Below are 23,061 nucleotides of genomic sequence, written 5' to 3'. Positions count from 1 at the left end.
TGCTTTCAGTAAAAGGCCCCCTCTCTGCCCGGGGATGAGGATTGTTGGGATAACCTAAGGCTGGAGCTACTGAGGCCACCTGTGCTGCCCAGGGAGAGGGCCTGCCTGGGTATGGCGCCAGAGGACAGTGGAGCCATGGCAAGGGGACTGTTACAATGACATCACTTGAGCCTATGTCCGGCCATGGTTGACATCGGCAAAGATCTACTGGACCATTACAGTTATGGGTGCCACTGACTGCTTATACCCAAGAGGTCGCACCCAACCCTCGCCCCTTTCTCCTCTCCCCTTCCCCCTCTTCTAGGTTCACACTTCCATCCTGGCCCAGCTTCCTAAGGTGGGAGTCCTGCTGGTTCCCAGCAGGGGAGAGGCTGGAGCCCAGCCAGGCCTGAGTACCTGCTCCTCCAGCCCACGCACCCTCTGCCGGTGGGCCCGCTCCCGAGCCTCCAGGGTGCGTTCCGTCTGCACCTGGGCACTGCGCAGGCGCTCCACCTCCTGCTGCAGCTCCAGCTGTTGCTGCTCCTCTGCTTCCAGCCGGGCTGGGCTCTGGTCCTGCTCTAGCACCACCACCTGGGCCTGCCGGAGAGGCCACTAGTCAGGGGTCTGGCTCCATGTGTGTGTGCATGTGAGCGTATGCACAAGGGGGTGTTAGGCACCTCCCCGGAGCAGGAGGAGCTCCTTGGGGTGGTGAATTCAGGAGAGATCCTTGCTTGTCCCTGACCCCCTGCCCTCCTGGCCTGCAGATTAGGGTACCTAGACAGATGCACGCACGTGCACATGTACACACACACACACACACACACACGTATTCAAAAACAGGCCCATATACATACAGGCACACAAGCAAACATGAACACTCATGCAAAAAGCCCAATAACTCCTACACACATCTACGCACGTAAACACATCTGTACGTACTCACGCCTCTCCACGTCCACAACATATGTGCACACACAGGCTCACATGCTAACTGGCTGTTAGCATTTCTTTTCGCTCCACTCTGGGGAGGACCCCCCTCAGGGATCTTTGGGCTGACCCCTCCAGCGTCTCGGCTCATAGGTTGTGAGGTTGAGGGCACTGGGCTGGCTAAACTATCAGTAACTCTTGGGACTACCTGGCACTCAGCCTGGGGGTGGGGGTGGGGCCCAGAGCTAGGAAGAGAGGGGGTCCAGGGTTGGGTGGGCAGGGGCGGGACCTCCAGCAGCTGGATCTGCCTCTGGGCCTCAGCCAGCTCCAGCTCCGCGCCCGTGAGTGTGCGGTCCAGGCGACCCTTCTCTGCACTTAGCCGCACTGTATCCTCATGGCTGCGAAGCTTCTCCCGCTCCACCTAGGTGGGGAGAGCAGGAGAGGAGCAGGGTCCCCAGGAAGGAGGAAGGGAAGGTCCCAGGAGGCGGAAGGGGCTCAGGGTGGGGTGTTGCTTAGAGGCAGCAAGACCAGGGACCAGGGGGAACCTGAGGCCCCCAGACCTAGGGACATGCAGTTGGAACTAGAATGGCTAGGACCCAGAGGAGGGGAGGGGAGGGCCCTGAGGAGCAGCCCACCTTGTCCAGTGTCTTCTTGAGGGCCATCCGGTCCTTCTCCAGCCGTAGGGCTGACCGCTCCACCTCTCGCTTCTCGGCCTCCAGCTGGGCCAGCGCGTGCTGCAGGCTGCCCAGACGCTCCTGCAGCAGCTGCCGCTCGTCCTGCAGCTTCTGGACCATGTGCAGGGCCGCGGCCTCAGCTTCTTGTCGCTGCCGCAGCACCTGCAGCAGAAGCCGGCAAGTCCCGAGTCACTCTGGGCCTCACTGTGTGCACCTGAAGCTTGGGGAGGACGGTACCAGCCTACCATGCCCGCTCATTCAGCTGGGCGACTGTGAGGCCCGCACTAGGGAACTGTCACCTGAGGCCAGGCAGCTCTCCTCTCCGGGCCTCAGTTTCTCCATCTCTATAATGGAAGTACCATGTTTCTTTTCATTCCTGGACTCGTGGATTGTGGGGGTCCCTCCTCCCAGGAGGCTGAGCCTGGGTTTGGGATGAGGCTGAGATGGGCGGGAAGGTCCCCGCCCCGCCCCTCACCTCCTGCAGCTGTTGCAGCTGGCCCTCCGCCTCCACCCGCTGCAGCTCCAGGTCCGACAGCTCACCCCGCATCGTCTGCACCTGCTCGCCCAGGGAGCTGCTCTGCTTCCGGGCCTCAGATAGCGCCTGCCGAGCAGCCTCCAGCCGTTCCTGGGGGACAGAGGCTGATGGTGCCAGGCTGGCCTGGGAGCTCTGAGGCAAAGGGCTCTATTCTACTCTGTATCTTGGGCCAGGTTCACAGCCCATAAAACAGGTAGTCATCTCACCTGGAGGGTGAGCCAGACAGCATACCTACTGACTTCATAAGGTGGGGACCCCTCAAACCTCATCTCTTCCCTCATTAACCTTACACCTGGATCCCTCAAGCCTGTATTAGTAGGGTGTTCTTTTGTACCCCCCAGAACCTCCTTTAATTGGGTAATGTTCTCATTAGGCCCACCCCTCCCTCTCATTGATTGGTTCTTTAGGTTTTTTAACACTGTCCCATTGGCTGGCTCTCTACCAGGTCCAAGCCTGCCCTACTGACTAACTCCCTCTCTCTCTGGGTCCATCCCCCAAGCCAGTCCCTGGGATCGCGATACCTGGAGCACTTGGCGGTCATGTTCGCAGGCAGTCAGGGCCTTCTGCAGTTGCAGATTCTTGTCCTGGGTGCTGGTGAGGCTGGCACTGTTCTGGGCTAGGGCCTCCGTCAGGCCCTGCACCTTGTCACGCAGGGCCCCCTCGCTCTCCTCCACCTTGGCCAGGGCCCCGCTCAGCCGCTCCACAGTCAGCTGCAGAGTCCCTGCCTTCATCTCACTGTCTGCCACCTGGCAGGAGGGCAGACAGGATGGTAAAGTGGCTCTGCCCTTGCTGTGGCCTCTAGAAGGTCCAACCCAAGCCAAGAGAAGCCCTTCCCTCTCTCTAGGCCTTCATCACCAATATTTCTTGCTCCTACTGGCTCAGCCTACTGCCGAGGCCCCGTCCCACTGCCGCCCTCACTCAGAGCACCATCAGCCTCGTTGTCTCAGACCCCGTGGTCTCCTCCGTTCTTATGCTCCTCTCCTCCCTGTCACGGAGGAGAAAGGGTATCTACTACAACCCTGGAATTTTCTATGTTGCTGACTTTGGTGCGTAACTATGCAGGGCCAGCAGAATTGCTCAACATTCTAGTTAGAGACGAGCTTCCTGGCAGCGAAGGCAAAAAGGGAAATGAGCAGAATCTACAAATCTAACTTGTCCCACATGCTTCCTATGAATGCAGATTCTGTCATCGACCAGTCCTAAATTCTCATTTCGGCTCTGCCTCTTATTAACTATGTGATCTTAGGAGATGACGTCCCCTCCCTGAGCCTTCATTGATCCATCTGTGAAATGAGGATGATGCTAATACTTGCCTTACGGGGTTGCTGGGAGGATTATGTCACCCCTGTCAAGCACTTGGCCCTGGGCCCGCCGATGAGGAGCCTTCAAGTAGGGGAGGGGACGCACCTGTCTCTGCAGGGAGTCCACCCGATCCTGGAGGGCCTGGGCCTGGGCCTCGCGGTCGCTCAGGCCCAGGCGGCTGCGCTGCAGCTCGCCCTCAAGGGAGCGCCGCTGCAGCTCGAGCTTGATGGTGCGGCTCTCGGAGGCATCCAGCACCTCCTTCAGGCGCCGCTTGTCGCTCTCCAGCTTCACCTCGTTGGTCTTCATCTTGCTGATCTTTTCCTGTGGGTAGGGGCGGGCTCAGGCCCCAGGTGTCCAGCCCATCCCACACCTCCCGCATCACTCGAGACTCTTCAGAGAAAGTGGGGAGCTGTCCAGATGCTGCATGCGTGACCCGAGCTAAGTCAGGCAGGAGCCCTGGGCTCCATCTGGGGTTTTCGGGGATGATGTTCTTCCCCTCCGGAGCTACGTGTGGTCAGACAATGGAGGTGGCTTGGGGAGTAGGGACAGGACAGCAAGACAGACTGGGGTACTTCCATCCCCGTTACCATTCTAGAGACAGGGCAGGTCAACGGGGTGTTCTTACAACAGCACCCCCAGGCCTGGCCCCTTTCCTGCCTCCTCAGAGCCCCAACCTTGCCATGTCTGCACCGGGCAACCCCACTCTGGCTCCTGCCCAGCTTTGTTCCTGGCCTCCTCCCGCAGCCCCTGTGGCTGGGCCCAGGGCCAGAGCTGGAGCCGCAGACACAACAACCCAGCTCAAGCTCGGCCCAGAGCCAGAAGGGCGGGCAGTAACGGAGTGCTGGGGGAGGAAAGGAGACAGGAATGGAGGGGTCTGTGGCTACGAGAAGGGCTTGTCTTTGGCAACTTGGACTGTCACCACCAGGGCCTGTGCCTCCTGCCCCAGGCACGCGTGCGTGCACACACGTATACACAAGATGTTCTCCAAATACACATAAACCCACCAGGATACCACTCATGTGGCTCTACAGAGTCAAAGGAAACAAAGGTCCCTAAGAACCACCCATGTGTGAAGAGCTGATGGGCATCATCTGCGTGAGATAATTATTTGTCTCTCCCTTTCACAGATAAAGAAAATGAGATTCAGGCTGGCTAATGAGTAAGAGGGCCAAGCTTAAACCCAGGTCTGTCAGGTCCAAAAGCCCGACTCTTCCTTCTACAGCCAGCCTAGTGTCCTCAACGAGATGAGGGACTCTGAACGTGCTTTTGGAGAGAGTCATAGAGTGGTCACTGCAGTAGGTGCTGAGACCAAGGCTGACAAACAGAGATGCACACAGTAGGACTTACAAACACCCATTCAGGCATGCAGATCCCCGCCTTGCCCTTGCTGGCCCTCAGCTCCTGCCTACCTGGCTGGCCCGGAGCTCGTTCTCGGTGGTCTGCAGGCTCCTCTCCAGGGTGGCCACCTGGTCCAGCGCGGCCCGGCGCTCCCGCTCGCTGCGCCTCACGCTCTCCTCCTGCAGCGCCAGCTCCGCCTGGGCCCCACTCAGCCGCCCGTCCACACTGCGCCTGGCTGCAGCCCCCACCCCAGGCATCAGGCCTGGCCAGGCACAGCCCCGAGGCCTGAACCAGGCCCCAAAACACCCCGCCTGCCCTCCACCCACCACGGGGTCTGCCTCTCTGAGTCCTTGAGGGTCTGTGGCCCTGGACATGGGATAGAGCAGACCAGGGAGGGTCCTCTAGAGGAGACGTGATCACATGTCTCAGGTCACAGATGCATGAGCCGCTCCGGGCAATCCCACAGCCTCCCACTTTAGCTGTTTAAGGGCACGAGAGAGCAAAGACCCAGGGGGTCAGACTCACCTTCCTCACTCTGGGCCATGGCCTTCTGCAGCTGCCTTGCCCGTGACATTGCGCTGTCCCTCTCGGTTTCCATCTCATCCAGCTGGTGACTCAGGGCACTCGTCTGGGCCCGAAGTTCATCCTGCAGCCCCAAGGTTGAGGGAAAGGGAAGACCCCTGCTCTGACAACCTGCAGAGGGCCCTCAACGACCCAGTTCCCTGTCCGGCTGCTCACGCCCAGCCTCACCCGTTCTCTCTGGGCGCTCCGCAGCTCCTGCAGGAACTCCCGGAGGGCCCCCCGCACCGACTCCGGGTCTAGGTCTGGAGACGCTGGGGAGGTGGCAGGTCCTGGGGATGGTGGCTCAGATCCAGGGCTGCGTTCCAAGGGGCCGGGGCTGGGGCTGCTGAGCCCTTCCCCACTTCCTAGAGGGGGAAACGTGCTCAGGGATGCAGGAGCCACTGGCCTCTCCTGCCAGGATGGTGTCTGCAAGCTCTTAATGCATTTTCCTCATCCCTACTGTGTCCACATGAGCTTCCCACAGCACACACTGGGTCTCCTCGCCCTCCTGCCTCACCCTGCACCAACCCCCACAGCCCTCAGAGCCAAGCCCAACCTAGAGGCCACGTTACATACCCTGGCATCAGCCTCTCACCCTTTACAAGCTAGTCACTCCACATCCCCCTCAGCTCCCATGTTCTAGAACACACCCTCTTCCATTACTAGGGCCTTCACTTTGCCTGGCCCATTTCCTTTAGGCCTAAATGTGAAGACCACTCCCCAGAGATCTCCCTGGCCCTAGGCTGCAGTGGGGTGAGCTCATCCTACCCTCATGGGGCTCCAATGTCTGCTCCCCTCGTCTCAGACCACGAACACCCTGACGGCTTTATCCTCAGGGCCCAGTCCAAGGGTCGACGCCCCATCACCTCCATGTTTCCCTGTACTGAGTGCTGACACCGGGCCAATGCTTGGCCTACATCAGCTCATTTCATCCTCACAGTAATTCCCTGAGAGGTAAGGGCCAATTCCTCTCTTTCACGGGCTGTGCAGATGCAAAGCAGTTAACCCATTTGCTTGTCTGGAAGCTGGGAAGACAATGAGCAGCAGAGGTGGGAGGGGGCAGGGTGGACAGAGACGGGACAGTTCCTAGATGTCAACATCAGAGCTATATGACAGGGTTCAGCCTGCTGGGATCCTCCTGCCTCTGCCAAGTGACACCCAAACTGACAGGTCCGCAGCGTCCAAAGGACCCACAGCAGGACATCCACCCACTGTCGTTGGGGCTTCCATCCCCTCAGAGTAAAAACCAGCATTCTTGCAGTGGCCTGCAAGGACTGCTTGAGCAGGTCCCTTGTCCCCACGTCCTCGCCTCTCCTTTTCCTTTGCTTGCTATACTCCAGCTGCTGTCAACCGTGCTGCTCACTGGACAGGTACTTCCGCTCGTTCTGAGTCTCTTCTCCCATTCTTCCTTTTCCTACCACCTCCTCACTGGGGCGCTCCCTGTCCCCCTACAAATACCCTAGGCCCCGTCTCTGCCTTGTTTAAAATCTTTTTTGTGATAAAAGAGATACATGTCTTTCTAATCATCTTTAAGTGTATGATTTAGTGGCATTAATTATATTCATGTTATGCAATCATTGCCGCCATCTGTTTCCAAATCTTTTCAACACCCCTATTTGTGGGTTGAATTGTGTCTCCCCAAAAGTCACACGTTGATTGTCCTAACTGCCGGTACCTCAGTATGTGACCTTGTTTAACAGGGTTGTTGCAGATGTCATTAATCAGGATGAGGTCATATTGGAATGAGGTGGGTCCTACTCTAATATGATGGGTGTCATTATAAAAAGGGGAAATCTAGACCAGGCTTGGAAGAGGTCCTTCCCCAGCATCTTCAGATGGAGCTCGGCCCTGTCCACACCTTGATCTCAGACTTCTGGCCTCTACAACCATGAGACATAAATTTCTGTTGTTTAAGACGCTGTTTATGGTACTATTATGGTAGCTCCAGCCAACTAACATCCTTTCCAATGGAAACCTGTATTCATTAAGTGTTCACTGCCAACTTCCCTCTCTCCCGGCCCCTTGCAACCTCTAATCTACTTTGTCTCTATGAATTTGTCTATTTTAGACATTTCACGTAAGTGGAATCATACTATATTTGTCTTTTTGTGACTCGCTTGTTTCACTTAGTATGTTGTCAAGGTTCATCCATGTTGTAGCATTTGTCAGAATGTCATTCCTTTTTTAAGGCTTCTGAATCCTATTCCTTTGCATGGATACATCACATTTTTGTTTATCCATTTCATCTGTGGATGGACACTGGTTGCTTCCGCCTTTTGGCTATCGTGAAAATGCTGCTGTGAACACTGGTGTACAAGTATGCCCCTGCTTTCAATTCTTTTGGGTATATACCTAGGGGCGGAATTCTTGGGTCATATGGTAACTCTAAATTTAACTTTCTGAGGGATTGCCAAACCATTTTCCACAGTGGCTGCACCATTTTACATTCTCCCAGCAATGTCCCTTGGCTTAGTTTTCCTTACCTATTTTCCAGCCCTTACCATTACCCAACACGTTCTGTATTCCATTTACATATCATGTTTCTTGTCTGCTACTCCCATGCCTAGACTACGAACGGCATAAGAGCAGACATGCTTGTCAGTCTTGTTTACTGCTCCATCCCTAGTGCTTAAATTGTGCTCAGTAAACATTAACTGAATGAATGAATGTGATCCTGGGGCTGAATCTATGGATTTGAAAAGGCAATGACTTGGTATCCTGTAGTGCGTTTCCCAGAGATTTAAGGTTCTAAGGCCTAGGAATCAAGATGAGATTGTCAGGCTGAGACAGGATGAACGCTCCCTAAAGGGGTGCTCGCACGCCCCCACCTCAGAAGCACAGGGCTGATTTTTCCAGCACCATCCACTGGGCCTTGGGAGCAGGTGGGGCTGGGAGGACTTCTGGAGGAGTCCCTGAAAGGGGTCTTGAGCTGGGTGTGTATCTGGGGAGATCTGGGGGTCAGAGGCCTTGGTATGGAGGGGTGTAGAGCTAGGGATGGTAGACAGAAGAGAATGGGGTGCTCAAAGCCTAGAAGGAGTTAGGGGAATCGAGACGGGGTGCCTTCCACCCCCTTTTAAAAAGAAGCAAGGTTTAAAGGATAAATTAAAAATTAAAATTAAATAACAGCGACCCTGGGAGCTAAGACCCGAAGGGGAGGAGCGTCAGCTTTAAAAGAGGGGCGAGGCCCAGTAAAGGGCGGGCTCTTCGAAGAGACAGAAAGCGATGCGAGGGACGGCTCTCCGCCAGGAGGCAGGGGCTAGACCAAGGGGCAGGGTTTGAGCCTGCTCATCAAAGGAGGGGCGGGCCAGACCAGTGGTGGGCTCAGAGGCGAAACAGAACTAGAATTGGGGCGGAGGCCTGGCTCCCCGGCCCTCCCCTTCCCAGTGGCCCTGGCCCACTGCTCACCTCCCGCGGGCGCACTGCGGACTGGGGAGCTGGGCAGGGGCCGCGGGGCGGGGCTGGGTGCGCGGCCGAGGCCCAGCCCCCGGCGTAGGGCAGAGCGCAGGCCGCCCAGCTGGGCCTCCGCCGCGCGCCGCTGCGCCTCGACGCGGGCCAGCTCGGCCTCCAGGCCTTGTGCCCGGCCCTCGGCCGCGCTCAGCCGCAGCCCCAGCTCCGCGGCCTCGGCTCGCACCGCCTCCAGTTTCAACTCCAGGCTGCGGGTATGGTCCAGCTGCTGCTTCTCAGCGCTGCGCGCCTCCTCCAAGGAGCCCTGCAGGCCTCGTTCGCGGGCCCGGAACTCCCCGTCTTGTTCCTGCAGCTTCCGCTGGGCTCCCTGAAGCTGGGGCAGGGGGACAAGGAGGTGGGGGTCAGCAAGGCCACCGCCCCCCCAACCTAACGCCACCGCCTCCTAGGCCTAGCCTGGTGCTCACTCTCTCACAAGTGGCTTCCACCAAGCAGGAAAGGAATATCCATGGGAGAGTGAGAAGAAGCAATTAGAATGTTTTTTCTCTTCCTTCTATGTACACAGTTTATTAGTAATAAACAGCTAAAGCTTCCATACGTAAGACATCAGTGCCAGGCACTAAGTACTCCCCTACCCCCCAAAAAAACCTCTATCACTATGAATCATCTCCAGCCCACAAATGAGGAAACTGAGGCACACAGCAGTCAAACAGCTTACCCAAGACCACACAACTAGCAAAGTGAGAGCTAGGATTCAAAGCCAGGCAATCTGGCTTCAAAGGCTGTTACCTTAACCACCAGGCTACACTGCCTCTGAGTGCACATAAATTATCAATAAATCACATAATGGGGGCCTGTACTAAAGCATTATTTACTGACAGAGTACATGATCACACACCCCTCTGGTTTAGAGAACGAGTCAACTTCTCCCGGTCATCAGTTTCACTGGGAACCACCGTCTACTGGACACCACGTAGGTACCAGGGCCCGCCGAGGCTCGATACCTCTGCTGCTGTGCCAGCCCCTATCCCACGAGTGCTCTGAAGCACAGAGAGTTTACGTGGCTTAGTCAAGGTCACGCCGTAGATTCAATGTAGTAAAACAGCCAGAAAAAGGCAGAGTGGAAAGAGTGCAGGCTTTGGGGTCTGACAGACCTGCACGGTCGTGTGATCTTGAGTAGATCCCTTGACCTCTCTTGACCTCAGTGCCTAGTTCTCTCTATAAAATGGGGCTAACTGTACCTTACCTGATGAGGCTGCCAGGAGAATCGAACAAGGTTATATCTACAGATCTCCCCCCATCCCTCCCTCCTTTGCTATACGGTTCTTGCAGCTGTTATTACTATCACATCTGGGGAAGAATCTCAAGGAGTAGGGACAGTGACAGGTCCTAGGGACTGGTCTCTCAGAATGACTCCAGCATTGGAGTCCCCGCCTGCTTCTCCCTGAAGGAAGGAGGCACAGAGCACCCTAACTGCCTCCTAGGACCACCCTCCTCCAGGCAGCCTGCCCGCCCTCATATTTACCTCCTGCCGCATGGCCTCCAGGCTGGCCTCGCCCTTCAGCAGCTTCTGTCTGAGGCCCAGGGCCTCCCGACGGCCCTCCTTTTCTGCTCGCTCGCCCAGTGCCAGGCGACCCTGCAGCTCCACTAGCTCCCTGCCCAGCCTGGCATTCTCACTGTCCAGTATCTTCATCTGTGAGAGAGAGCAGACACAGGACCTAGGACCCATTCTCAGCAGCCACGGCCCCTTCTAGCCCAGGGTGTTGGGTGGTAGCTGCCGGCTCTCACAGCAGCAGCCTGCTAGGCTGTGCCTCCACACGCTGCACAGTCCATGCCTGGCACAGGAGGTACCCGGGCACACTGGTCTAGGGATATGGACATCGAACACCACCCCAGATCTACTGGGAGCGCTAGATAACTCTACCAGGCTCGAGCCATGCCAGGCACCTGGGCACCAATGACCTCAGTTTACCATCTGATCATAACTACCTATTACAAGGATCGGGGGAAGGAGGGCAGAACCGCATCAGACCAGGAGTTCTGCAAGGCAGAAACCACAGCTCCCTGGTCACCTTTCACCTGTATAATGCCTAACTATTATGGAGTGCTCGCCACGTGTCCATCCCTGTTCTAAGCACTTTGCTCATATTAACTTGTTTAATATGGGGTAGGTACTAACACTAACCCTACTTAAGAGATGAGAAAACTGAAGCTCAGAGAGGGAAAGTGACTTGCCTAAAGTCGCACAGCCCCCAAGCAGCAGCCTGGGATTGGATCTCTGACAAGTGGGATGCAAAGCTGTGTTCTAAGCCCCTGTTTCCCCATAGAAGTAGGTAGTGGGTAAGGCCTACCTACCCCACAGCATTATAGCGAGGGGAACATGAGATCATGCTGTGGGGCTCAAAGAACCCAGAAAAAGCCACAAATTTCAGGGACTCCTGTGGTTCCAGGACATCACCCAATAGGAAGGGCCTGGGTAAAGGGGGCTGTGGTGGGCGGTAGAGAGGGTTCCTTATTCAGGCTGTGATATCATCTCTGGGTAGGCAGAGCCTAGGCCCCAAATGGAACTGAACGGGGCTGTTTCCTGTTCTGCGAGTCTTCCAGAATGGGAGAGCCTGCGCCCATGGTGTCCATGGTGCCCAGGATGCAGAAGGTGCCTGTTAAAAGTTTGCTCTTGGTGATGAGTTTGGAGATCATCTAGTTCAGGGGTCAGCAAGGTACATACAGACAGTCCAAGTCCACCAGCTGCCTGCTTCTGCAAGGCCTTGCACTAAGGATGACTTTTACCTTTTTAAATAGTTACAAGTGGTTCATTTTAAAAAGATAGTTGAGAGAAAAGCAAAAGAAGAACAGCATTTTTTGACACATGAAAATTCTATAAAATTCAAATCTCAGCATCCATACAAAATTTTCATGGGACACACTCCCACTCATTTACGTACTGTTCAGGGCTGCGTTCTCACTGCGATGGCGGAGCTGAGCAGTTGTGACAGAGACACTATGGCCCATAAAGCTGAAAACATTTACTACTAGGATCTTTACAAAAAAAGGTTGCCAGCTCCCAATCTAGTTCAGGGGATCCGCATCTCTTGTTCACAGATTCCTTTGAGATCTGGATAAATACTCCAGACCCTCTCCTTGGAAAAATGTGAATCATATGTACACAAATGTACACACGCACACTCACGCACACATGCACACACATGCAGACATACTTCTGCACATGGTTTCAGGGGTTCAAGGACTCGAAGCCCACCAATTAATACCAAAGTTAGGTAAGAAGCCTTGTTATAGTTCAAGCCTGTGGTTTTACATATGAGGGGCCTCGGCTCCAGAAAGGGGGTGCTCCCGGCTCAGGGTCACACATAGCAAGTGCCCAGGGAGGGTGCAGCACTGGGTACCTGCCGCCGGAGCTCCTGCAGCTCCCTCCGAGCCTCTAGCCGCGAGCGCTCCACCTCCTGCAGCCCAGCCCGCAGCTCTCCAGCCTCCTTGCCCACGGCCACCCGTGCCTCCTCCAGGAGTGCCAGCTTCTGCTCCTTGTCCTCATTGGCAAGCTTCAGGCTGGAGGGGGGTAGGGGGCAGAGGTCAGAGGTAGCCCCAGGACCTGGGAAGAGTACAGTGTGTGGCTCTGCGCAGAAGCCCCTTCCGCTGACGCCGGGAACGCGTCAGACCACGTCTTGGCTGGGAGGTGTTCTAAGTGCTGCTTGCCCATGTGGCCCCCTCCTGACTTGACCTCACCAGGGTCGGAGCCCAGGCCCTCGGCTGGGACAGGTGGACCAGTGACTCAGGGTGGGGGTGTGTGCACTAGGATCCAGGGAGATACCAGTAGGGGTCGGAGTCTGGACCCAACACCACCTGCTGTTACTTTTCCCTTTCCTTCAGGTAAGAAAAATGACTTAAACTGACCCAAATGCCAGGCTTCAGTGAAAGGGCAGAGATTCCACACCTGTGCCATTTCCCCTGAACCTTGCCAGATAAAGTTAGCTTCCAGGGGCAAAGTGCGGTGCGAAGGACAGGGCTCGGCAAAGGACTCAGGGCTGGTCGGCCTGCGTCACCCCACCTGATCCGCTCGCTCTCCGCCTTCTTGACAGCAGCCCGCAGCTCCTCGTTGGACCGCCGCAGGGCCTCGCGCTCCTTGGCGCCCTCGCTCAGGCCGCGCCGCAGCTCGCCCAGCTCCTGCCGCTGGGCCTCGCGGCCATCCTGGCTCTCACGCACCTTGCGCTGGGCCTCCAGCAGCTCCCGCCGCAACCCGTCGCGGGCGTCCTCCAGCAGGCGCAGCTGGGTCCGAAGCTCCTCTGCCTGAGGGGACAGTGGGTCGTCACAGGGCACGGGTCGGGCCCCTCTCCAGCTGGGCTGTGGCGGAAACCAGCCCGTACCCACATGCCTGGCCACAGGGCGCCCGACCCATTGCTCTGCATCAATTCAGACCACAGGCGTGAGTTATGATTTGGGGCAAAGTGTGCTGGAGTCAGAGATGCTTTGGTCTGAATAACTGATCACGATGATCCCATGGGAGACACCACAAGGGCAGGGGCCTCACCAGCCCCTCCTTGAGCACCCTGAGTCCCACATGTATACAGCAGGTACTTAATAAATGCTCGCTGCGTCCTTTCTCAGTTGGCTGTTCATTTATCCTCCAATGCAGGGATGAATCTAAACACTCTTCTGGGTCCCCAGCAGTGCTGAGGGGGTGCTGCCCGGAAGAGGGTGAGGCAGTCGGCTCACCTCACGCATGCAGGATTCCCGCTGCCTGCCCAGGTCTCGGGCCTGCTCTTGCAGCCTCTTCACCTCCTGGGCATGGGCGGTGGCAGCCTCCTCCAGCTGGGCCCGTAGGTCCCTCAGCTCCGATGTCAGGGCGTTCACAGTGCTCTAGGATAGATGGGCTCCTCAGATGGTGCGGTGCCCCCATTCTCATCTCCCCTCTGACCCCTCACTCCTCCCAACTGGGCCAGCTGAACTGTTTACTTTCAGCTCCAAACACGGCCCCTTCGGCTGGCCGGCCCGACCCTTTGTGATCCCTCGATGCCTAGCGAATGCAGTCCACAGAGCTGGTCTCTCCTCCAGACTAGGGGATTCCCCAGGGCAGAGCTGTGCCACGTCCATCAGATGGGGACCCCCAGGGGAGGGCTGAAGCTCCCCACACAGCCTAGATGCTTCCCCAGGGCAGAGCCATGCCTCTCCCTCAGACATGGGGCTCCTCCAGAAAGGCTGTATCCTCCCAGCTCAGATGGAGGCCCACCTGCCCAGTCCACCCTACCCGGTCCTGCTCCTGCCGGCTCTGAGCATCTCGTTTCTGTCGCTCCATCTCCAGAGAGATGGTGGCCAGGCTGTGCCGTGTACCTATCAACTTCTCTGACAATGCCGTCTTCTCGGACTCCTTCAGGGACAGGGCCTAGGAGAAGCGGGGAGCAAGGGGTATGGAGACTTTGTTGGTCTTGGGGACATGCCTGGGCCACCACAAGTGGATGTAAGGCAGAGCTGTAGGTTCACCCCCTCTATAGCCCAAGAAAGGTGCAATAGTAATGGTAACTAGACATGAATACGATTTATAGATCTCATTAACTTGCCACGACAACCCTGAAGCAGGGCCCTTCAGTCTTCCCATTTTATAGGTGAGGAAACCAAGGCTCGAAGAGGTAAAGTAACTTGCCCAAGTGAGGAGAGGGACACAGTCTGACCTGTCTCCATGACATTATGGGAAAGTCGGGAGTTCATTCTTTCTGAGGAGGGTCGACTGATACGTGTCGGCATCACGGGACCGCTCAGATGGCAGTCGCAGTCACAGGGACCGCGTGCCCAGCCCAGGGTGGGAGGAGAAATGGAAGAGTGTGGGTCAGCGTTCCTGGAACCAGGGCTCGTGGTGTCACAGCTGTGGCTACCACTCTGCAAGGTCCCACTGTGCGCCTGGCATGGGGTACTGAACATGGGTCTTAGCATTGCTTCACAAACACCCCTTGCATGTCCCCATCCTGCAGGTAGGGAAACTGAGGCCCAGAGAGGGAATCGTAATTGCTAGCTGCTAGGTGGCTGAGCGGGCACCAATCCCAGAACAGGGGCCGGCCAGGCAGCAGTGGGGGCCGCACGAACCTGCTGCTTCTCGCTCTCGGCCAGGAGGAGGCCCTCATCACGCTCCTGCTGCAGGGCGGCAATCTCCTCGCTCAGCTCTTCCTTCTCAGCCTCCAGCCGGGCCAGCAGCTCCTCCTGCTCTCGCTGCAGCTGACTCTGCAGCTGGGACCGCTCTGCCTCCAGCTCCCGCCACGCCGCCTCCTGGGGGCGAGCCCCGGCACATGTGACCCACGAGGCTGGGCCCAGGCTGCCCCTTGCCAACCTCAGGGCAGCAAGGGCTACCTGTATCCCAGAGTCTGAGAGATAGGTGACCAGGTAACTACAAGGTGGGATGGACGATAAAGGCTGTGACAGGGACACACCAGGACTGTGGGAGCCCCTAGGAGCAGCAGCCCTGGTCTGCGAGTCAGAGAACATTTCCTGGAAGAGAGACAAGCAGCTGTCAGCCAGGAAAGAGAGAAAAAGAAAAGAAGCCCAAGGCCAGAGGACCGTCCCAGAGATGGCCTGGAGGGAAGAGGAAACACAATATACAGGGAAATCATAATATTTAAGGGTCACAGGAACTTGGACTGCAAGGGGGACATGGTAAGCAATGGGGCCAGAGTCACGGGCAGCAACCAGGCCCTGTGGGCTATGCGAAGGTGGCCTGATTCTGAGGACAGTCAGGGCAACGGGGACGCTGAGGAAGAGGGACCAGGATTGGGGGTAGGGCTAGAGGAGAGCTGGGTTGGCTGTGAGGAATGAAGGGAGTTCGGGGTCTGGGAATGGCAAAGCAGCAGGAAAGAGTACGGATTTGGTGACATTGAGAGGACAAGTCAGGTGGGGCAGGGGTAGTAAAGAGGGCACAGGAGTTTGCTCCCTGGCGACCGGGTGGGTGGCTGGAACCCACAGGCAGGGTCTGAGGGTGATGCCTGGCCCCAGCATGGGCCCCGGGGGCAACTTTGTGAAACTTCGAATGCTTCACTGCCACCTGCTGGAGAAGTGCGATACTATCTACCTAAATCCAAGAAGACTACAAGGCGAATGGCGCCTCCTGGAGTCAAGCAGCCACAGCCTGAACCTCTGCCAGAGGCAGCCCTGTCCAACATGAGTGACTCAGGTCCCCTATCCTGAGGCCCACTCTGGAGAATAGCCTAGTGCCATAATAATAATAACCAGCATTCATGGAGCATTTACAACGGGCAACTCACTATACTGAGAGCTTTACATGGATTATCTTATCTCTTCCTCGTAATACCCAACACCATCATTATCCCCATTGTTGCATATGGGGAAATGAAGACACAGAGACCTTAGATAACATGACCAGTATGTGGCCAAGATCAGGTCCAAACCTAGGCACTGGAACTCCGGAGCCAGTGTTCTCAGACAGTTCGGTTCTGTCTTCTGGGGACCCGGCCCCTCACCTTTCTCATGTGTCCGGGTCCCAGAGTGATCTTTCACGAGCAAACAGCACTTCTCAGCAGATAGAAGTGCTTTCCTACTATACCTTAGGTCAGCAATTCCCAAATATGGTTGTGGATCCCCTGTATCAGGATCACCAGGGCTGGGCCAGATTTGGGGCCTGGGAATCTGCACGTTTGATAAGGAGTCCCCAGTGGATCCTCCCAATTGTCCCCAGGGCCCCGGGAACAGACACGAAGTTCCATTTCACAGATGGGGAGACGGAGGCAAAGTGAGAAGGATGACACCCCCAAGGTCACGGAGGAGACAGCGGCCCAGGGCCCCGCCCGAACCTTCTCTCTCTGGAGTCGCTGCAGGTCCTCCTCGTGGGCTGCCCGCTGCTCGCGCAGAGAAGCCTGGGCCTCCCGCTCGGCCTGCACCAGCTTCTGCGCCATCAGCTCCTTGTCCAGAGCCGCCTTTTCCTCTGCCGCTGTCATCTGCTGTCGCAGGCTCGCCAGCTCCCCTGTGCAGAGGGGGTGGGGAAAGCAACAGGCGGGGGTCAGCACCTCTCTGTGGGCCGAAAGACTCAGGCTAGGTGAACCCTGTGGGCAAAATCCCAGAGGGGAGAGGGGCCCACCTGGTACCTAGGCTGGCTTCCCTTGGAGAACCTTCTCGCCCTTTCGGGCTCAGTTTCTTCCCCTGCTGCCTGAGCTCTGTCCCCCTCCCTCCCTCCCTCCCTGGAATGGCATCACAGGGATGAAATGACTGATGAAGAGCACCTGCCCCCAAATGGGAGCATAGCAAAAACACAATAACCTCCATTGTTGATGGATTGCTTACTGCGGGTCAGGCACCTGGCTGAGCACTTGACAGAATCTCATCACAGCTTCATAACACGCTAGGCTAGCTGATCTCATCCCCAATTTACAGAGGAGGAAATGGAGGCTCAGAGGAGACAGGTCATCTCCCAGAGCAGCCCAGCTTTCCATAAAGCCTCTCCTTTAATGACTAATTGCCATAAACAAACTTGGTGGACTATTTACCTGTCAGCACTAATGGAGGGGACCACTGGGAGGGTACACCCCACTGTGGACAACCTAAACACCATCTCCTGGGTTGGAAACCCACCAGAGACTGTCAGCATTTCCCTTCCTGGTTCTGTCTGGCTCACGTGGACGTGGACAGGAAAATTTATGTTCATGGTCCAAGTAGGTGCTTAGTAAATGTTGATTGAGAAGAACCCCTGAGTTCAGAGACTGGGTGGGACATGTGGAGAGAGGCAGGGCTGGGATTGTGGGGCCCAGAGAGTCAGTCAGAGAAGCAGTGATGGCTCTATAGAGAACTCAGAACTCTCTAAGCTCCCTGACAAGAATAAGCAGCAGTCACTGTTGGCTGAGCCAGGCACTGTGCCAAGGTCGTCACATGCTTTCCAAACCGCGTCTTAGCAACAGCCTTAGAAGGCGGGCATTATCACCTCTAATTGTCAGATGAGGGACCTGTAGCCCAGAGAGGGAAAGGGCTTGCTCAAGGAAGCTCAGATCTAAGTGGCAGCAGCAGGCCTGGAACCAAGGTCAGCCAGACTCCAAAGCCAGAGCTCCCAATTTCTGAGACCCCAGAGCTCGACAGGTTACAGTCTGGGCTGGAGCCTGGTGTTTGACACCCGTCCCCTGGCCCCCCCATACCAGTCAAGGTCTCCTTGGCCAGCAGCAGGGCCTGCCCATCAGCTTCCAGCTGCTCCCGACGGGCTTCGAGCTGCGCCAGCTGCCGCTGCACCTCGAACAAGCTGCCCTCCAGGGCTTCCTTCTCCAAGCTGCAGCATGCACAATCCCTCAGGCCTAGGGACTCAGCCTCTCGGGCCCCAGGAGACTGTGGATCGTAGGGCGTGGCCAACTTTGGGCCAGGTGCCAGCCTACCTGCCCAGCCAGGCCCACGCTCCCGGAGGGGAAGCCTGAGCCATAGCTAGGACGCACTGGCAACCTGGTTCCTCAGTAACCATGCCTGTGGGCCAATGCTGGGGTGTGGCTGGTCACAGTGTGGCCCCAGGAAGATCCCGCTCAGGGTGGGCTGGACAGAGCCCAAGGCCTTACCGCAAGCGTGTGGCCTCCTCTAACAGGGTCCGGCCTTCACGCTCAGCCGCCGCCAGCTGCACGGCCAGGCCGGCCCGCTCCTTGGCCAGAGCCTCCTTCTCCCGGGCCGCCCGCTCCAGCGCCTCCACCTGCCGCTGCGTCTCCCGCCGTGCCTGCTCCAGCTCCTGCTCCCGCCCGCTCAGCTGCCGGGAAAGCTGGCCCCCGCCCATGCACTATGAGAATCCCCCATCCTGCTCATCATGCAGCACCCCAACCCTGGGCCTGACCTGGCCCTGGCCTGGCAGGCAGAAGACCCGGGTTCAAGCCCAGGCTCTGCCCTGATATGATGTGTGTCCTTGGACCAATCACAGCCTTCTCTGAACCTGTGATGCACACACGTGCAACGATGAGGGTCCTTACTCAGTTTGGGTTGTAACAGAACCCTTTCTATACCCCAACACTTCCCGAGAAGCTGAATACACAAAACAGATTGGAGGAGAGCTGCTTCGCAGGCCTCGGATTAGGGACTGGACCCTGCTCCCTGTATCCCGTGGCCCAGCCCCTAGAGGCCCCTGCCAGGAACCCAGGCTCTTCAGGACAGACACCGGGATCCCTGAACATGCAAGGTCCCTTCTGGCTATGACATCCCGATAAGTCAGATTCTAATTCTAAAATTCTCTACCTAATATATATCAGTAACCTTTACTGAGTGGTGATTCAGCTGCCAAGTGCTTACATGGGTGTCCTCTTCAGAATAGCCCTTTGTGAAAAGAATGATTAGCCCCATGTTACAGATGGGGTGACTGAGGCATGGGGAGGTTGAACAGCTTGCCCAAGGTCCCCAGCTAGCAGGGGTGGGGCTGAATTTAAACACAGATTCAGGCTCTGAGCCTGTGAGTTACCCCAGGACAGGGTGCAGGAGGCTGGGAGCCTAGAACCTTTTCCCCACCTGCTTCCCATCCCCCACATACACCCACCTGGGCCAGATGCTCCTGCAGCCGGCAGCGCTCCTGGCGCAGTGTGGGGACCTGGTGCTCCAGGGCTTCCCGGGCCTGCTCTGCCACCCGCAGAGAACCTTCCAGGCCCTGCCGATCCACCTCCTGCTCCAGGCGCAGCTGTTCCAGCCGCTCGTGCTCCTCCCGCGCCAAGGTGGCCTCCTGCTCCACCCGCCGCTGCTGGCTCAGCAGGGCTGCCTTCTCCTCCTCCAGCTGTGGGGGCCCGGTGGGGGTGGCGGTGAGTGAGCAGATCAGCCCAGCTCCTCCACCCAGGGAAGGAGGTCCCACCCAGGACCAAGGACCACCCACCCACCTATCAGAGCCAGCCCAGGGGAGGCTCCCTGGGGATAAGGGACGGTGCCTTGGGCATGTGGACACTGGGGAGCAGGGAGAAGGGAGGAGGGACCAGGGAGCATCTTTTCTCTCAGACCATGAGAAAGGACAGACAGACAGAAGGAGTAAGAGAGAAAAGAGGCAGGGACCAAGACGGATAGGAACAGGGACAGATGTGCACGAGATGTGCGGGGAGGCAGGGCATGGGCTGAGGCTGGGCCCCGGATGCCCCGGATGCCTCAGTGGGGTCTGAGCGGGGAGCGCAGGGGGGCGTGCGGCACTCAGCGTACCTGGGCGACGAGGTGATTCAGACCCAGCTTGTCCTGGGCGAGACTCTCGTTGAGGGCGCTCAGCTTGGACAAGGAGTCCCGCAGAGAGGCCTCCTCTGCCCTCAGCTTGGTCATCGACAGCTCAAGCTCCACGCGGCCAGCCTCAGCCTGCAGGGTCAGGACCAGGGTGGCCAGAGGCGGGTCAGACAGGAGAGATGGAGCGAGAAGGGGAGAGACGGGAAAAGATGTGCAAAGACATGGAGAGACGAGGAAAGATAAGGAGAAAGGCAGAGAGATGGGGAGAGGCGGGACGGTGGGGAGAAACCAGAGGCACGGAGAGGCAGGACCCTCCGAGATGGGGCAGGGGGTCGAGGGAGACACAGGATCGGACAAATCGGTCACTGCAGAAGCCCTGTGCCACCACAGAGCTGGGCAGGGCAGGGCCAGAGAGCAGGGGTCCCCCAGAGCGGGGCCTAGGCGTGGCACTGCTCAGGGCCAAGACTTCAGGGAGCGGGGCAGGCGCCAAAGACTGTGCCGCCAACTCTCACAGACGCCAGGATCCACATCCAGAGATGGGACTGAATGACCTGAACCACAGACGCTGCCCCAGGAGCAACTGGGCAAGCAGGGGACAGGGCCACTAGAAGAGGTCGATTCACTTATGGCTGGGATCGCAGGTCATTCTGGAATCTGGGCCAAAAGTCAGCCCGAGTCCAGAAGGAAGGGGTCAGCCCGTGACCAGGGTCAGAGGTCAGCCTGAAATATGGGTCAGTGTGTGGCGAGAGTGAGAAGGCCTGGGGCCGAGGACAGGGATGGGTTTGTGGTTGTGCAGCACACGGACCCACCTTGGCCAGCGCTTCGGCCACCTCGGCCTTCTCAGCCTGCAGCATGTCCCGCTGCAGCGTGGCGCAGCTCAGAGCCTCCCTCACCTCCACCAGCTCCTTCGCCAGCCCTGAGCGCTTCACTTCCAGCTGCTCCAGCTGTCTGTGACTGTGGGGCAGAGGGCGGGGAGCGCCCCATGTCACCTCCCTGCTCTGAGTCTCCTGCAGCCAGACAACCTGGGGCAGGCCAGGGGGCAGGCCCGAGGCAGGAGCCCTGGGGTCACGAGCCTCACCCACAAGGACAGCCAGGGCCACCACCTGTGACTCTGGGCCTCATCTGCAAAATGGGTGACACCTGCCTTGCGAAGCTGTTGTAAAGATACGTGACTCATTGGATATGAGGAGCTCAGAACAGTGCCTGACATGTCTCCCCAAGGGCCTCCAGGAACAAGAATGACATCCACTACCGCAGCGTACTAGACATCGTTGTGATTCATGTCTCATAGAAGCACACAGTGCAGCGGTTAAGGGGTTAACTCTTCAGAGCAGGGGGCAGAATGCTATGCTTGGGTTCAAATCCCGGCTGCTCCACTAACTAGCTGTTACCCTGGGGAAGTTACGTGACCTCTCTGTACCTCGGTTCCACTATCCACAAATGGAGCTGATACTAGAACCTACATCACAGAGTTATCATTAAGGACAATCCAACTGCTTAAAATGGTGTCTGGCACTTAGTAATGTTAGTATTAATATTAGTACTGTAACTTTAATTTTTAAAAAATATCCATATTACCACTATTATTTTAATTATTGTTGTTGTCAGCATCCACACTCTACCTCCTAGCAGCTCTCTGATCCCAGATAAGTGACCCTACCTCCCTGAGCCTCGGTTTACCAAAATGGGGCTGATTAGAAGACCCGCCGTTAGAGGCGCGCCATGAGGCCTCAAGGCGGCAGGAGGCCCAGGAGACAGCAGGTGCTCCCTAGCGCCCAGGGACACTGTGGGGAGCCGAGGCCCAGCCCAGCGGCCCCGGCAGGGGGAAGCTACTCACCTTCGCTCCAGCTCCCTGCGCGTCCGCGTGCTGTCCTGCGCCGTGTCCTCCCGCTCTTCCTCCAGCTGGTCCCGCTGGCGCCGCAGCTCCTCCTGCGTCACCTGCAGCCTCTCCCGCTCCTGCCGAAGCTCCTCAGCCTGCTGCTGGGCTGCCTGCAGGCTGTGGGCCAGGCTGTCCTTCTCCCTGGGGGGAAGGGGAAGGGGCGCTGAAGGGGATGCTGGGGGCTGCTCCCACCAGGGACGATGCCCCTGCTGTCATCCTAGACGGGAGCCATAGCCTCTGTCCTCTAAGACACCTGCTCCAGGAAGCCCTCCCTGACCCTGACCATGGCCAACTCATTTCATCCACACCTCCCGGGAGTTGACTCTTCCCAGCAGAGGGAACCTGCCTTTCTTTCTCTCCCAACCTGGGCACTTGGAGCCCCAGTGGAACAGATGGAGACACGGGCATTGTCTCCAGTGTGCCACCAGGTTGAAGAGGCCAGGCAAGGCTCCTGGGACATGGGGGAAATTTTGTTGCCAACTCTGCTAGTCCATGTGACCGGGAAATGCCATTATAGCAGCCCCTGGCCCTCAGCTCTGGGAGGCCAAATACAGCTGGGTCTGTCCAGATTCCTTGGCTTCCTGCTGCAAAAGCCAGCAGCCCATGGTAGCCAGGGCAGGACAGGGAGGAGGCAGCAACTGGGAATTCTGATGCTTTGCAGAGCGTTGTCATTTTCCCAATGCCAGCAGCTGCCAGCAATGGACTGGGTGGGGGTCGGGGGTGTCTGTGATGCCTCCTTCCAAGCCCGCTGGGGCTTCCAGCTCAGGCTTAGGGCTGACTGCTGTCATATCCTCTACTGCTCTGCCTCTTCATTCGAAGTGGCGACCCATAAGCATTCTAGATACGAAGACTGGCAGTAGGTGGGAAAAAGCATACAAGATGATATTAAGTAAAAACAGCAGAACGCACAATGAGGTGTTTGTTCGCTGCGAATACAACTATATAAAAAGCCCTTCTCCCCCCAAGGCACGGGAAGCATTGGTTTTGCTATCGGATGGACCTGAATTCCAATTCCCATCCCTGGCCACATCGCTACGTGAGCCTGGACCAGCCTCTCAACCTCAGGACAGTAACGGTTCTGAGTCTGGTGGGAAGATTAATTGAGATAATACATGTAAAGTATTTAGCAATGAGCCTGGCACATAGTAGGCGTACAGGAAACATTCGCTACCTCGTTGTCAGGAAACACAAACGAAAGCTAAATCAACTCATTGACAGCGGTTAGGATGGGCAGGGGAGGCTGTGAGGGGATCTCGCTTTTTTACTTGCCCTCCATTTTTCAAACTTCTTATTATTAAAAGAAACACCAAGAAACG

General features: G+C 57.2%; 1 protein-coding gene across 3 annotated transcripts in view; it reads right to left on the bottom strand.

The window, feature by feature from the left end:
• Window positions 1-23,061, bottom strand: part of CROCC (ciliary rootlet coiled-coil, rootletin) — a 36,203-nt gene that overhangs the window by 1,052 nt on the left and 12,090 nt on the right. For 2 of the 3 annotated variants that reach the window (XM_036229099.1, XM_016128383.2), the window contains 23 exons: window positions 21,704-21,886; window positions 20,676-20,820; window positions 19,852-19,998; window positions 19,211-19,441; window positions 18,255-18,448; window positions 17,850-17,977; window positions 16,521-16,690; window positions 14,806-14,985; window positions 13,976-14,110; window positions 13,444-13,587; window positions 12,779-13,017; window positions 12,120-12,279; window positions 10,244-10,411; window positions 8,722-9,094; window positions 5,506-5,681; window positions 5,281-5,401; window positions 4,827-4,990; window positions 3,523-3,738; window positions 2,637-2,861; window positions 2,056-2,205; window positions 1,542-1,742; window positions 1,196-1,327; window positions 397-576 (listed from right to left, as the gene is read on the bottom strand). In XM_036229099.1, coding sequence (XP_036084992.1) covers window positions 397-576; window positions 1,196-1,327; window positions 1,542-1,742; window positions 2,056-2,205; window positions 2,637-2,861; window positions 3,523-3,738; window positions 4,827-4,990; window positions 5,281-5,401; window positions 5,506-5,681; window positions 8,722-9,094; window positions 10,244-10,411; window positions 12,120-12,279; window positions 12,779-13,017; window positions 13,444-13,587; window positions 13,976-14,110; window positions 14,806-14,985; window positions 16,521-16,690; window positions 17,850-17,977; window positions 18,255-18,448; window positions 19,211-19,441; window positions 19,852-19,998; window positions 20,676-20,820; window positions 21,704-21,886 — 4,162 coding nt within the window. The remainder of the gene's footprint in view (window positions 1-396; window positions 577-1,195; window positions 1,328-1,541; window positions 1,743-2,055; window positions 2,206-2,636; window positions 2,862-3,522; window positions 3,739-4,826; window positions 4,991-5,280; window positions 5,402-5,505; window positions 5,682-8,721; window positions 9,095-10,243; window positions 10,412-12,119; window positions 12,280-12,778; window positions 13,018-13,443; window positions 13,588-13,975; window positions 14,111-14,805; window positions 14,986-16,520; window positions 16,691-17,849; window positions 17,978-18,254; window positions 18,449-19,210; window positions 19,442-19,851; window positions 19,999-20,675; window positions 20,821-21,703; window positions 21,887-23,061) is intronic. The other variant, XM_036229097.1, reaches the window with a different exon arrangement.

This window comes from Rousettus aegyptiacus, unplaced genomic scaffold (genome assembly GCF_014176215.1).
Source record: "Rousettus aegyptiacus isolate mRouAeg1 unplaced genomic scaffold, mRouAeg1.p scaffold_m13_p_1, whole genome shotgun sequence".
NCBI lineage: Eukaryota > Metazoa > Chordata > Mammalia > Chiroptera > Pteropodidae > Rousettus > Rousettus aegyptiacus.
The sequence above is the reverse complement of the archived record's forward strand: the minus strand, read 5'-3'. Positions and strand labels throughout refer to the sequence as shown.